We start from the raw sequence: 15,600 nt of genomic DNA, 5'->3' as shown, positions 1-15,600 counted from the left end.
ATTCAACAGCTGTCGAATGATTTATTCTCGGTTTGGTTTGGCAATTCATCATGAATAGACTCACAGCCTGAACAACGCTTGCAAAAAGTGCAATTTCATTTCGAAAATAATGGTTCTGTGCGGAATACGTATCGCGCACTACGTCCATTTTATTTTGTTTAGCGATGAAGCGCACTTCTGGTTGAATGGCTACGTCAACAAACAAAACTGCCACATTTGGAGTGAAGCTAATCCTCAAGTGTATGTCGAAACACCGTTACATCCAAAAAAACTGACTGTTTGGTGCGCTTTATGGGCTGGTGGAATCATTGGTCCGTACTTCTTCACAAACGATGATGGCCAGAACGTTACAGTCAATGGTGATCGGTATAGAGTCATGATTACTAACTTTTCCATTCCTGAATTGAAAAACCCATGATGTCCAGGAGCTGTGGTTCCAACAAGATGGCGCAACATGTCACACAGCTCGTGCCACAATCGATTTATTGAAAGACACGTTTGGTGACCGCCTAATTTCACGTTTTGGACCTGTGAATTGGCCTCAAAGATCTTGTGATTTAACACCGCTAGACTACTTTCTGTGGGGCTATGTAAAGTCATTGGTCTATGCGGATAAGCCACAAACCCTTGACGTCCAGATTGGACTACATCCGAGCCAGCCGTGGCGGTCATATGCCAGAAATCATATTTAAAATGTAATGCCACAAGATTATCTTGCGGATAAATAAAATTCATGTCAATCGAATAATCCATCGTTGTTTTATTGCAATTTAAAGTTCTATAGCTCTAAAAAAACACAATTTTATTGAATTAAAGTTCAGTATGGAGCTATTTCTTCTTCACTTTTTATCTAAATTTAAATTCCTGATCATCAAAATGTTTTTTTCATTTGGAGAAACACCGAATAAAATCGAATTACCCAACAGGGTGGATATAAATTAAATATCAGAGTTTGAAGCAGATATGGAGGTCCGAAACTCTGATTTTATTTCAACATGAATATTATTGAAAATATGAAGAGCTTCATAAGAACATGTGATTCTAAACTGGAATATCAAATCACCCTATATATAAAAATCTGAAAATCTGACATGATATAACCCCTCAAATCTACAAGACCTCAATGTTTTCAAGTCATTGCCTCCTAGATTCCCGAAAATCACCTGGAGTACTTGTTTTTCATCGGAATACCAACATCGGCTCAAACATGAATTCAGATAAGGTGCAAAATCTCGAATATATAGATGTCTTTTTTTTATCAACCGCGCTATAACATTGAAATCAGCCTATCAGGTGAGTACTTGCAGATGACGATCTTGAAGAATCTCCGTCGCGGATATGAAAAAACTGATTTATCCATAAATAATTTGTTTCAGTATTCGAGAATCGAATCATTTCAATCACAATCAAGATGAAGTTGTTGTTGGTTTTTACTGTTTGCGTTGCTTCAACGTGGGCATTTCTACCTGACGAAGTTGTGTATGGAGAATGGATCAAATTTCTGGTGAGAAATTAATTCTTTTGATATTCATTGAAGAACAGAAAAAACAAGACATTCCTCGAGAATCAAGTCGTTTTATTTTATACAATGTGTCCGTAAAGTATGGAACAAATTAATTTTCCGCTAACCAGACCATTTTAAGAAATTATACTGAAACACGTCGATTTTTGATTTTAATTTACCGTATTTTAAAATAATAATCTAATATACAGTAATGACGTCACCGCCATTTTCTTTTAAATGTGTGTGCTCATAAAGTAACGCATAACATTCTTTATTTGTTAAATTAACAATATGTATTATCAAAAATACTCATTGTCCAGCGGCAATGAACAAATAATGACATTTCACAAAAAAGTAGACGACTATGTTTTTTTTTTAATTGATAAGAAATAATTTCTTTCATATTCTGTCTGCTAGACCACAAGTAGCAAACATGTTTGGAAACAGTTCATTTTTATTAACCTTGAAATGTAACTACAGGGTGTTACATTCAAACCAATTGCCGCTAGACAATAAGTATTTTTGATAATATTGTTAATTTAACTAATAAAGATTGTTATGCGTTACTTTATGAGTACACACAAAATTATTATATTTTTGTCCTCCCTGTACCAATTGGAATCAACATGTGATACATTTTTGGAATCAGCTCAGCTGTAGTTATCGGAAAATTGAGACAAATTGGGGGTGTTCCATTTAAAAAAATGACGTCATTACTCGAAAGTAATTAATCCTGTATATAAGATCATTATTTTAAATTACGGCAAATTAAAATAAAAAATCGACGTGTTTCAGGATTATTTCTTGAAATGGTTTGTTTACCTGAAAATTAATTCATTCCATACTTTACGGACACAGTGTATAGAAATATGAGGAGAGGCCAGTTGGAACCTAGTTTTCGGTTATAACTTCTATGAAAATTATTGTAGAAAAAAACCTGAAATACCCATGTCATGTCTTAGTGTACAGGGTGTCCCAAATTCGATGCTCACTGAAAACATCTGGAGAACTATAGGACCCCCCGATCTCTTTTTTCGAAGTAATAAGGTACCAGAAAGAAGATCATAGATATTATTATTACTATTATTAATACTTTATTTGCTTCAATACCTACACCTATGTGTAGCATCGTCAATGTACTGGGTGGGCAAATAAGCGAGGTAAGCGGCTATATCTCACCATTCACTCATCGCAGAGACTTGCGGTAAAAAATGTTACCACTAAAGTGACAAAGAGAACACACTGGAAATTGTTTTGAAGTTCATAACTCTACCTCTAGGGGGCGTAATAGCTACCGCCGAGTAGAAAAATGAATTTTACTCGAAAATGTTTCATATGAAGTTGTAGAAAAAATTTCATCATTGAAATCCTTGAAAAATTCTCTATCTTTTTGAATTATCACTTTCGATTTTACGACATCAAATAAGGGTAGGTGAAAGGGAGAAATCTGACTGATTGAAATGCCTGTAACTTCAGTTTGACTCAACATTTTTGAGCAAATTAGATCTCATCTGAAAGATAATATCTTGTTGATTGAGGACAAAATATAGCCATGATAAATTTATTTTTGCTGCTTTCGGTAGGGGGCGCTAAGTCAGAAGTTCATTGTTTTGTTCATTTTACTCCGAAATTTCAAAGGTAATGATAGGATTTCCTTAACAGAAACAAAAATTCCATCAAATTTGCATGAAAAAACCTAAAGGTCGCAAAGCGATAATTTCAGGCGTTCTGAAGTTATGGCCGAAAGAAGATATTCTTCAACTGATGCACTGCGAAAAACCAAATTGTGTCTTTAAGTTCTAAGAGAAACAGAAATCCCATCAAATTTGTATGAAAAAACCAAAAGGTCGCAAAGCGATAGCTCCAGGCGTTCTGGAGTTATGGCCGAAAGAAGACACAATTTAGTTTTTCGGTGCATCAGTTGAAGAATATCGTTTTTTCCTCCATAACTTTTGAACACCTGAAGCTATCGCTTTGCGATCTTTTGGTTTTTTCATACAAATTTGATGGGATTTCTGTTTCTCTTAGAACTTAAAGACACAATTTGGTTTTTCGCAGTGCATCAGTTGAAGAATATTTTCTTTCGGCCATAACTTCAGAACGCCTGAAATTATCGCTTTGCGACCTTTAGGTTTTTTCATGCAAATTTGATGGAATTTTTGTTTCTGTTAAGGAAATCCTATCACCAAGCCACCTTGTATTTCTAATGGTTTTCGATGTCCCCGTAGTGTCCCGCTAAATAGTTCTAACCCTAACCCTAACCCAAACTGCAATATTTGAAACAGTGATTTTTCAGGAAAACCCTGTAAATCGAGAATGAAGCAAAATATTTACGATATAAATTCTGATATATTATTATTCCGAAAAAAGTGAGCGAGAGGTCCTTTACAGCAGCAATATTCTCAGTTGTTCTTGAGCGACTCACACGGTTTCGATTCTTCACATCATTAATTTGTCCCAACAGTTCAAATTATTCTTTCAGTTTCATTATTGCCGATCAAAAAGGACCTTCACAATGATTCAAAAGTGCTTTAGTTTTGCAAACAGCAACAGTTTTGTAATGAATTTTAACAATTTCAACTGCTTTGTTGAAGCGTGTATCGTTCCATTTATAGTAATGCCGTATTTTCAAGTGAGGTCTTCAAAATGAAATTTCTCATTGAGAAACCCTTCAGCTTTCATTATAGTATAAAAAATTTCAAGCTAAAACCCAAAACGACCTTTTATTTTAACCCACCGTGTATTTATAGAGCTTCTTTGTCGCTCATATTATTTGCATGATATGTTTTCTTTTATTCTATTTTAAGAGGGAACACCACCACGTGGCTGCTTAGTTCAAAACGCAATTAGATATATTTCTTTTTACAAATCACCGATTTCTATGAGGTTTGCACAAAATTTCCTTGAACAATAGTCTACATAGAAGAAAGGAAATCTTTTTAATTCGCGAAGGAAAAAATAATTTCAATGATTTTTCGTAATCAAACTGATATGTACTTTGTACAAAGGACTGATATTTTTTTTCAAATATTCGTGTGAAAAAGCCTACCAAAAATTATTACAAAAGAGGTACAACTACAATTTCTGTTGTAGTTGTAGTACAGGGTAAGATGAAGTGAATGTACAACTTTGTACACCGTACAAAGTTTGGTCATCGCAGGAGCGTCAAATAGGAAATGAATGAGTTCCTAATGTCTGACTGATATTGGGAAAGCTACGTGGTGGTAATCCCTCTTGACCTTCAGTAATTTTTTTCACTGATTCATCAAAAATGTACGATCGACCTCATTGTGAAACTGTTTCAGGAGAAGTACGAAAAATCGTACAGATCAAACGTTCAGTTTTACAAAAGACAGATGGTGTTCAGGAAAAATCTTGAACACTTCTACGAGCACAACAAACTATTCGACGAAGGTAAAGTGACTTATACCAAAGGAGTGAATAAATTCTCCGATTTAACACCTGAAGAATTCAATATTTACGTGCAAGAAGGCTTGTTAAAATACGAGGATGAACATTTCGATGGAGGGGAGTATACGGGAGATGAATCTACGATACCATTGGAATCTGTTGATTGGAGGGAGAAAGGAGCAGTGAGTCATGTACGAGATGAAGGCATATGTGCTCCATGCTACGCCATAAGTGCGGTAAGTAAACAATGAGATGTTCAGGGTGTCTTAAACTTGGTGTCGTATGAGAGGATCTCAGAATTCCATTGATCTGAAAAAAATTATGGCACATTTTTGAGCTCGATTTTTGAGAGAATTAATTTGGTGGAAACGTCAACCTTTCAAGTCCAAATGTTTTCAAGCTATAAGAGAAAATAGGAAACAGAATGAAAGGAAAACACTTCTTTATTCCAGGTGCAACAAACATTAATTGAATTTTTAAATTAAATGGAAGAAGAACATTTTGCAGGTACTTTTTTTTCAGTTGTTATGTGAAATCATCACTTGAGTTTTAAAGAAAACTTAATCCTGTTTGATAAGCACCGTCCTATTAATAATCACATAATCATGCTTATAGCAACCCTCCACATAGCGTACAACTGTCAATGTCTGTAGAAATTTATCCACATAATTCAAAGAAACTTGAGTGATGGTTTCACATAACAACTGTCTACAAAGTTAGTTGACAATTCTGGCTGTAGCTTACCTCTTAAACGAAAAAATAAAAAAAGAGTTCAAATTTGTGAGCTAGATTCGATATTTTTGTAGAGTGTGAGTAGCCAGAATGGTCAAATAACTTTGTTAACAGTTTGTTTTGTGAAACCATCACTGGAATTTCCTTAAATTAAGTAGAATATCTTCAGACATTGCCAGTTGTATGCTATGTAGAGTGTGTTCATTTTTTCATTATCACCCCATAAGGAGGACCAATAAGGAGTCGATAATGAGAAAAATTGACTATTGCGTCTATGAAACAATGGAAACCAGAAAAAATATGAAGATATTTTCAGAATCTTTATATTGCTCTATGGCTACAAACCGAAGTTCGTGAAGTTATATCTAAAAACAAATGAGTTATACAGAAAAAGAGAAAATATCGATTTTTAGTTTTTTCGAGATATTTTGGGAACCATTAGAGATATTTTGGATATGTTTACGCAACTTTTTTGTAATTTAAGTCACCCTGTAGTTTTAACGGTTTTTGATATTCCTGTAACGACCCTCTTAATATTTCTAACCCTGTATATAATTTTTTTATCAAACTTTGAAAATCATAAATAGTTTTAGTTTCACAAGGCAAATCAAGCAAGGGCCCATCTGCGATTATCTGTGAACTTCAGATAATTAGAATATAAGATGTCCACCAAAGTCTTCGGATTCAACACCGTTAGATTTTTCCAACATTTTCAAATTCAAAAATGTTGTTCTTTAAATGTGACCAACAAAAAAGAAACAGTGTTTTATCTGTAGACCTTGTTGCCCACCGAATATTTCAATTATCTGAAGATCACAGATTATCATAGATAGGCACGTGGTTGATTTGTCGTGTGTTTTTGGAAAAGGAAAAGAAAGAATTCTATTTGGTATAGAAATCTTTGTGGTTTACATTAAGAAATACAAGTTTGTATTATTACTTCAAAACTGATTGCAATAAAAAACAAATAATAACACCAATGGATTCTACTGAAAAAGTGTCTCCAAAATGTTTAAGATTCATAATACAATAATGAACAAGTCATGAGAACTTTTCATTTTATGCCATTTTCCAATTTTCTTGTATAGCTTGGAAACAGTAGAACTTGTAAGTTTGCAGTTTTCACCCAATTAATTCTTTCAAAAATTGAGCCCCGAGAATGTACCTCTCAATTTTTCTAGCTATGAGAGATTCTAAGATCTCCCCCCCCCCCTACTAGACAACGAAATTTGAACACCGGAAGCAGGTATCTGTTAATTCCCACGTAAAAAGCAAATATTGATACACCTGTTCGAGACTGTGGGTGATAGGTTAATGAATTCCCCAAAGCTTGACACGCAACGTTTACACTAAGTGCTCTAGAAACTTCAACCCTAGTTTGTAGTAAGTAGGTACTGCAATAATAGGCATACATAATTTGGTAATTTGTAGATCTACGGACGAAAAATATAATTCGAATTGAACCATGAATTTTACGTACGATCGGAATTTCGAAATAGTTCGCGCTTTTCCATCGTTTTCCTAATTCACTCTTGGCAGTTTTGATTTTTACTCTTTCGGAGGATTTGTGATAAATAAATTTTCACTTCGATCTAAAAATTTTCATTCATAAAATTCATTTCGAACCATTTTGGGTGACTGTTGTTGTAAGTTACCGCCTCAACATCTTTATAAATAACTTCGTAGAATCCCATGTCGAAGAGATATCAAATGAAGAGAAAATAAGAAAAAAAAATAGTCTTCAAACTCTTCTAAAATGTATAACCTTCATTTTATTCATCTAGGGTTAACAAAATTTGGCATTCGCCATTTTCAAAAACCATAAGATCTAAAATACAAAACAACTATAAAAACAAAAATGAAAACCAGTAAGTTGCCTGGATAAAACTGTTCTCATGTGACACTAATCCGTCATATTGATCTTAACGTAAAGAGACATAAAAAAAATTATTTATTTAACTTACAAATTGGTCCCACGAATCATATAACAAACAACAAGTGTCATCCAGTAAGATATAAGAAATTGGTCAACAAAATGCAGGATCTCATAAAAACGAGCAAATATTTAGAATTTTCAAAATTCAAGTCCAATCAATCCTTCAGCTCAATAGATTATTCCGGAAAGAAAAGTGTCAAGTGTCAATCACATGACAACATCCAACGACAGATCTAACCACAAAGGAGTTGTTCTGTATCTTTTTCTTTATAAGTGCGGATGTTTTACATTTCACATTATATTTAATGCAGTTAGTTGAGCGAAAGGTTAAGAAGGGATAAACAAAACAACACCAAAATCACACCTCAATTAATTATATTATTTAAGAAGTCTATAAGTATCTTTGAAATTGTTTGTAAGCATCAACGTATGATACTGGTTACTACTCATATTAATAGGGAAAGTTTAGAAAGAAAGTTTATTCATAAATTTCCACCTCTTTTAAAATGTCCTGTCTAGGACCAAATTCACAATGGTGCAAGAGTTCAACGTTGTCATCGATGTTAAATCTGTGATCTTCATCTCTAGGTTGGCAACCAAAGATGGATTTGTTATTTTTCGGGTTTCTCAAACATGCAAAATATTCCTTAATTCTTGAAGAATTGTTATTATAAAGGGTGTTTTATTTTAATTTTGTTTTATCCGCAAGATAATCTTGTGGCATTACATTTTAAATATGATTTCTGGCATATGACCGCCACGGCTGGCTCGGATGTAGTCCAATCTGGACGTCCAATTTTCGATGACTTTTCCCAACATTTGTGACCGTATATCGGCTATTACACGGCGAATGTTGTCTTCCAAATGGTCAAGGGTTTGTGGCTTATCCGCATAGACCAATGACTTTACATAGCCCCACAGAAAGTAGTCTAGCAGTGTTAAATCACAAGATCTTGGAGGCCAATTCACAGGTCCAAAACGGGAAATTAGGCGGTCACCAAACGTGTCTTTCAATAAATCGATTGTGGCACGAGCTGTGTGACATGTTGCGTCGTCTTGTTGGAACCACAGCTCCTGGACATCATGGTTGTTCAATTCAGGAATGAAAAAGTTAGTAATCATGGCTCTATACCGATCACCATTGACTGTAACGTTCTGGCCATCATCTTTTTTGAAGAAGTACGGACCAATGATTCCACCAGCCCATAAAGCGCACCAAACAGTCAGTTTTTCTGGATGTAACGGTGTTTCGACATACTTGAGGATTAGCTACACTCTGAATGCGGCAGTTTTGTTTGTTGACGTAGCCATTCAACCAGAAGTGCGCTTCATCGCTACTCATGATCAATTGCCAAACCAAACTGAGAATAAATCACTTAACAGCTATTAAATTGGTCGCTATCTTGAATAGTAATGCCACATTAAAGTTATATACCTCGAAAAAAAACACCCTTTAGTAACAAAGGATGAGGAACATATGACACATAACTTTTTTTCGTTCGCTGTCGATACCATTAAGAATTGTTCTTTTGTAATCAATCAAACATAGCATCAATGAAGTCTTTGTCCGAGAATAACAAAAGATATTCAAAAAATATATACATTAAATTAAATTATAAAATTATAATACATTAAATTAAAATTAAATGAAACTTAAGTTCTCAAGAAGTTACGAATTTGTTGGATATTAAGAACTCGTATGTCCATACCTGAAATGTTGGGGGGAACCTTGGTCACAACAGCGGATTAATTGCATATTGGGCTCCTGATGCCTTGTAATGTGGTGTTAATAAAATGTTGTGTATATAGTCTATTAGATATTTGAGTGTATATATATTGTGTACATGAAGAGTAGAACAAATAATTTCAATGTAGATGCCTCAAACAAGGTGCCTACGCACCTTCGAGGTAAAGAATAGTTTATTGATTTACCTTTGTATCCATATTTAGGTTGAATTGTACTCAAATATGTTTGATATAAGATACTGTACTCTGAAAAATGTTTTAATTTTGCTCAATAAACTTATAATAATAATAATTAAGAAAAACTGACAATGATGATGTCAATGATTCAGCACTTCGCACTTCATCTTGATTTTTTGTACATACCTAGTAAATAATGTCTTATTGTCTTGTGACAAACGAATTTAAAATTTGTCATGTTTACAAACGTTTTAGTTTACTCTTATATGAACGAAAACATCAGCAATACAATCCTATGAGTAGTGAGTACTCATCTCTGAAATCTACCCAATTTCATCCAACTTTTACAAACCTTCACTAAGACAATCTAATAATTAGGAATGTACAGACTCAAGACGAAATGTGATTAGAATTCTCCTCTTTGTCTGTTTCCACTCCCGAGCCTACACAAATTTTCGTATCACAAAGTTCGTTATCTGTCGTGTTTGAGTTAATCTCGCAAGGGTATTTCCAACCCTCTGATGATGTTCACAAGCTACTGATGGCGAATAGATGAGTTTAGAATCGAATTGGTCTTTGTTAAATTGTTCCATTATTTGAAGTGGAAAAGTTTTCTTTTTTTTTTCTATTTACAGAGTACGGGGGAATTGATTCAGAGTTCAAGTCACTTGATTGACATCTCTAATTTATAAACGGAAATAACCTGTTCATGCAAGACTTGAATTGTCTCAAACACGAATTAATATTATTTTCGAAACAATTAGCTTCAATTATCAATTCCAATATAGAATTGACAAACGATTGATTGATAAACGCAATTTGAATAGAATCGTATCATTAGAAACCGTTGAAATTATATTGACATTCAGACCTTTACGATATTCTACGCACTCATTGACTTATCTATACAATATCTAGATCATTAGGTGTATCCACCTAATGTTCTCATTGATTTGCTTCATAGAGTAATAAACATAGATAGAGGAAGTATAATTTGCAATTTTTACATGTACCTTACATGGTTAGATTACGTTGTGGGATTGTGATATATTTTCAAATCCACAGTTTTACTATAGCATTATGAATGTATATTATATTGAATGAAATATCTCAATTTGAGTGATTCTCCATTAAATATACAAATTTGAATATTTGAAATCCGATATTTTTTCTAATTGTCGAATTTATAGTATGCAAAATATTCATTTTCTTCTGTATCTATCAGCTGAAATCCAAGGTTTGGCAACTATAGCTGTCCTAGTGTCATCCGTTGTTTCACGTTGTTTGTCGCGCTTGAAGTTTGTTTTCTGAATTACTGATATATTTAGGTATATAACTCAATATATTTTTAGTTGATATGAAACGTTGATTCACTATTGGACATGAGAAGTGCGTTCTTTGTGAAGAAACTCGCGAATTGAGTGAAATATCGTATCACTGATATGTTTTCATTTCAACACGCTTCATATCAAATTCAATACACTGCCCAAAAAATGAACGCACATTCTTAATCTAATGAGATTAAGTTAAGTCTATATTGACTTTATAACTTATTTTTTATGTTCTCTCGGGAAGTTGAACGAAACAAGACACATTAAATGGAAGAAAAATTCAGGATTTCACCGAATCTTATGTGAAAGAAGAGAAATAAACAATTTTCAAAATACTGGAAAGCTGATAAGTGATTTACTACTTGATATATCCACCCCTTGCGTTAATTACAGCTCGGCAACTTCGGTTCATAGTCGAAATGAGTGATCTTAAAATGTTGTGATCTAATCCTTCCCAGATTTCTCTGAGTTGGATTCCTAAGTCATCAAGAGTAGCTGGATGATTTTCTGAACTTCTCAGCCTTCTATTGAGGTTGTCCCAAACTGCTCAATCGGATTGAGATCTGGCATTATCGTCCATAAAAATGAAATTTCCACCATTGTATGGGGCAAATGGCACTACATGCTCTTCAAGAATGTTCGTTATATACCTATCAGCATTCATAGCTTCATTATCAACGACCACTAGGTCTGTGCGAGCAGTCAAAGATATTCCACCCCATACCATAATCGATCCTCCCCCGAAACCAGTAGTATTCAGGAAATTGCACTGAGCATATCTTTCATGTGGACGTCTGTATACAAGGGAACGTCGATCACAATGTTAGAGGCTGAATCTAGACTCATCTGTGAAGAGAACTCTTTCCCAATCAGCCTCTTCCCAATGGATATGCTCTCTCGCAAAATCCAAACGCGCCCTTCGATGGGCTGGGGTAAGAGCTGGGCCTCTTGCCGCGACACGAGGCCTTAAATCATGTTCTCTGAGGCGATTTCTTATTGTCTGAGTGCTAATTTGCACCCCATGAGTTTGCTCAAGCTGATTTTGAAGGAGGCGAGCGGTTGCAAATCGTTGTCTCAACGAAGAAACTCTCAAGTTACGTTCTTGAATGTCAGTTGTTACCCGTGGTCTACCCTGTCCTGGTCTTCGAACATTCATACCTGTCTCCCTGAATCGCTGCAACATTCTGGACACACTTGTATGGGAAACTCCAAACCTTTCTGCAATTCTTGTGTATGTCCACCCTTCTTCTCGCAAAACTACCGCTTGGGCACATTCCTCTTGGGTTAAATTGCGTGTTTCGCGTTGCATAGAGATCGAGTGTAGAAAATCAAACGAAAGAAAAACTATTGATCACTAGAATTGATCGAGAACAACTGATTTCAGAATGGAGCCAATATATTCAAAATCTGATAATCTCATCTTTTTTTATTCCTGCTGGGAAAAAACATCTGTATTGCAGAAAAACGTTGAAAGTGGATTACATATGCATGCATAATTCTGATAAAACTAATTATCATTGAGAACACCTTCGGTTGTAGAATAAATTTGAAATATCCATAATGTGCGGTAATTTTTTTGCGCAGTGTAGTTCATGTTGGGGACAAAATTTGCTTACTGAAAATGACATATACCTCCTCTATCTATGTTTATTACTCTGACTCTTGGTTTCTGAAAGACTGATCAAATCTTTGTTCAACAAAAAAAAAAATTCAACTTGTCATCGATTGTCAAATCCATTTGTTATCCACTATGTTAACTGGCATAATATTCAAATAAATGGAGTTAACCTTACTTTCAGCAACCCAAAAGACACTTGACCATAGAATTGACAGCTGTTGATTTTTACGTTGATTGGTTTTTCAGAAACCGGCCGTGAGATTTGCTTCAATGAAATACCATTTCGAACTACCTATAGGTATATTCAATTGACGCAAGCCTATCTTTCATCATTTATTATCGCTCAAGGTGTTTTTGAATTCTCGTTCTGCGACAAATCGCTATATGATTTCGCCATAATGTCTACAATTTTTGAATTTTTAGCCAGGAATAGTCTCACACGATAAGGTTCGACACATTGATGAAAAATTCAATGTTGAATTCAATTCTGTCCGTCCGGCCGTAAATACGATATCTATTAAACGAAAACACCTGTAAATTCTGAGGATTGGATATTTTCAATGAAGCATTTAAGTTGATAAATTGTGTATTCCCTATATATTGCCCTCCACATAATTGTTTTCCAGAGAATTTTCTTTGAAAGAACTATTATTTTTGAATGCAGACATCAGTTGGGAACTCCATTCTAAATTTCAATATGACCATTACATAACCCAGTGTTTTCTTGATAAATCAAAAACAAACACTAATATTAATTTATTACAGGCTGAAGCTATCGAAGGACAACTGAAAATTGCAAAGGGCATATCGGCCAACCTCAGTGTTCAAAACTTCGTGGATTGCACCCGAGAGCAAGGCAATCTAGGGTGCTCTGGTGGACTTGTTACCAACTGCTACGACTACGTCAAAAAATACGGGATTGAGACAGAATTAGACTACCCTCCTGTAGGTCATGAAACATTCGACTGCAGATTCGACAGAAGCAAGAGTGTTGCCCAATTGAAAACATACATGAAAGTTACCAATGGTTCAGAAGAGGCTCTCCAGAAGGCAATCGCAAACATTGGTCCAATCTCAGTCGGTATGGATTTCACCGTAAACTTGATGGGATATAAGTCTGGAATATTCGATGACGAGTCTTGCGATAGCAACAAAATATTGCATACTGCTCTGGCTATTGGTTATGGTACAGAGAATGGAATCGACTACTACATTGTTAAGAATGTTTTTGGGTCTGATTGGGGAGAACAAGGATATTTCAGGATAGTGAGGAATAAGAATAACAGATGTGGAATAGCAACTATGGCTACCTTCCCTATTTTAGTTTAGATGTATTCAATAATAAATTTTTTACTTCAACTCTATGGCTTTTCATTTTATGGGTGTAATCTACAGTAAGTATGGAATGATGTGACAACATGTGAGATTTTGGTACCAACCAAAAACTTAGACGGAACGATTCTGTGTGGAATATTTCAAAAAAAGTTCAATCAATGGTTCAATTTGAAGATCATTTATTGAAATCAAATTCTCCTTTTCCTTTTGAGCAGTGTAATAACTCTTTGCTAGCCCGAAAGATGGCATCATGGGCTACGCATCTCTAGGAACATTGTACTCGCTTGGAATATAAACCGTTCTATGTAGAATCACCAACATGGAGATAGATGGTGTATTTTGCCAGGGTACTGATTGCCAAACTAGTGATTTGATCAGTAATTTCGGGATGAAACAACCGGATGCTCAAAGGGGTGAGAATGCCTCGCTAAAGCAGTAATAATTATGAATAGAACTCAAAAGCAAAGTACACAAAATTTATATACATTTCTTCTACAATTGTTCGTAAGAAGTACATAAATATTGTGTCCTTTTTTTAAATATTCATATAGAAAAATTCACGAAATTTATACAAAACTTTTCTCTGCAACTGTTCATAAAAAGTGCACAAAATTGTGTATTTTTTTAAAAAACACTAATTTGGAAACATACGTGAAATACCCTTCATCTTAATATTTCAACTACACTGAGAGAAGTGTTTATTTGATATAATCGAAAATGCATTATAGTTAATAAATCATTTATTGGACATATGGACAAACCAATATTAGTTTCATGGAAATAAATGATTTATTTGAAATCCCACCAATAATCAACATTTATTAGTACATTTATTTACGCATAACTAATATTAATAATGCTGAAGAAATATCCATTTGAAGGAAATAAATATAGTTGAGGTTAATATATCATTGAGTAATAATTAATAAACCTTATTTATATGTCGTATGTATCCATGCTGAATAAAAATAAAATTTCAATTCAGTAATGGTTAACGTATTTCTTAGATAATTATTTTGGTTGTCATGACAGATCCTTCAAGGAGATGCGCTTCTCTTTGAGGGATGTGTCCTTAAACTTTTTCACAGATTGGATCGCTAGAATTATGTTAGTTTGTTAATTATTAATAAATCCTATATTCTGAATGGATTTGTTATTGAAGTCTTGTGAGAGTTTATTAATAAATAGCAAATGTTCGTTATATATTAAATATTATTAAATACCTTGTAAACAAATATTTTATTCTCTATTAATAAACTTTTTTGAATGCATAATTTAACTATTAATGAATATATTAAATATAAATCTGCTGTAATCTTGGTGAATAAATAACCTCCAAATAAGTGCTTCATTAATAATAAAAAAAATGGATTTCTCACAGTGTACTATTTATCTGATCTTGATGAAGCGTTTTGAAATATACGTTATGCATTATAAACTTCTCAACAGATGATAGTATTACAAGATTGAATTGCTGTGGAGTGATGACTTAATTGGAACGGAAGACAAACCATAATATTATACTCAAAAACACATTTAGATAGAATATCACCACGTGACATTCTCGTGATCTGTAATTCAGCCCTATTCTGTAACTTCAAATCGAATAGAGATGGTATGGATCGAATGGAAATACACCTGAATTTGTATTCTGTAACTCGATTAGAATTACGCGAAAGAAATGAAACATTCCGATTTCTCAGATTTCGATCCGATTCGTTCATTTCTATTCGAGTTGAAGAATAGAGCCAAACATTTGCCATAGAGGAGGGATAAAAATGTGCGGAGTTGCCAGAACGTTTGAATGATC

At 34.2% G+C, this 15,600-nt stretch overlaps 2 protein-coding genes across 2 annotated transcripts in view; both read left to right on the top strand.

Annotated features, from left to right (window-relative positions):
* LOC123682573 overlaps positions 1–15,600 on the top strand; it is a 386,250-nt gene that overhangs the window by 218,245 nt on the left and 152,405 nt on the right. The gene's annotated exons all lie outside the window — the stretch shown is intronic.
* Positions 1,230–13,814, top strand: LOC123682576 (procathepsin L-like). The gene is made up of 4 exons (XM_045621286.1): positions 1,230–1,293; positions 1,377–1,504; positions 4,810–5,151; positions 13,221–13,814. Exons 1-4 carry the CDS (start codon positions 1,245–1,247, stop codon positions 13,782–13,784), a joined length of 1,083 nt encoding a protein of 360 aa, XP_045477242.1. The 5' UTR covers positions 1,230–1,244; the 3' UTR covers positions 13,785–13,814.

Source organism: Harmonia axyridis, chromosome 6, assembly GCF_914767665.1.
Source record: "Harmonia axyridis chromosome 6, icHarAxyr1.1, whole genome shotgun sequence".
In the NCBI taxonomy this organism is placed as follows: Eukaryota; Metazoa; Arthropoda; class Insecta; order Coleoptera; family Coccinellidae; genus Harmonia; species Harmonia axyridis.
This window is presented reverse-complemented; position numbering and strand designations above follow the sequence as displayed.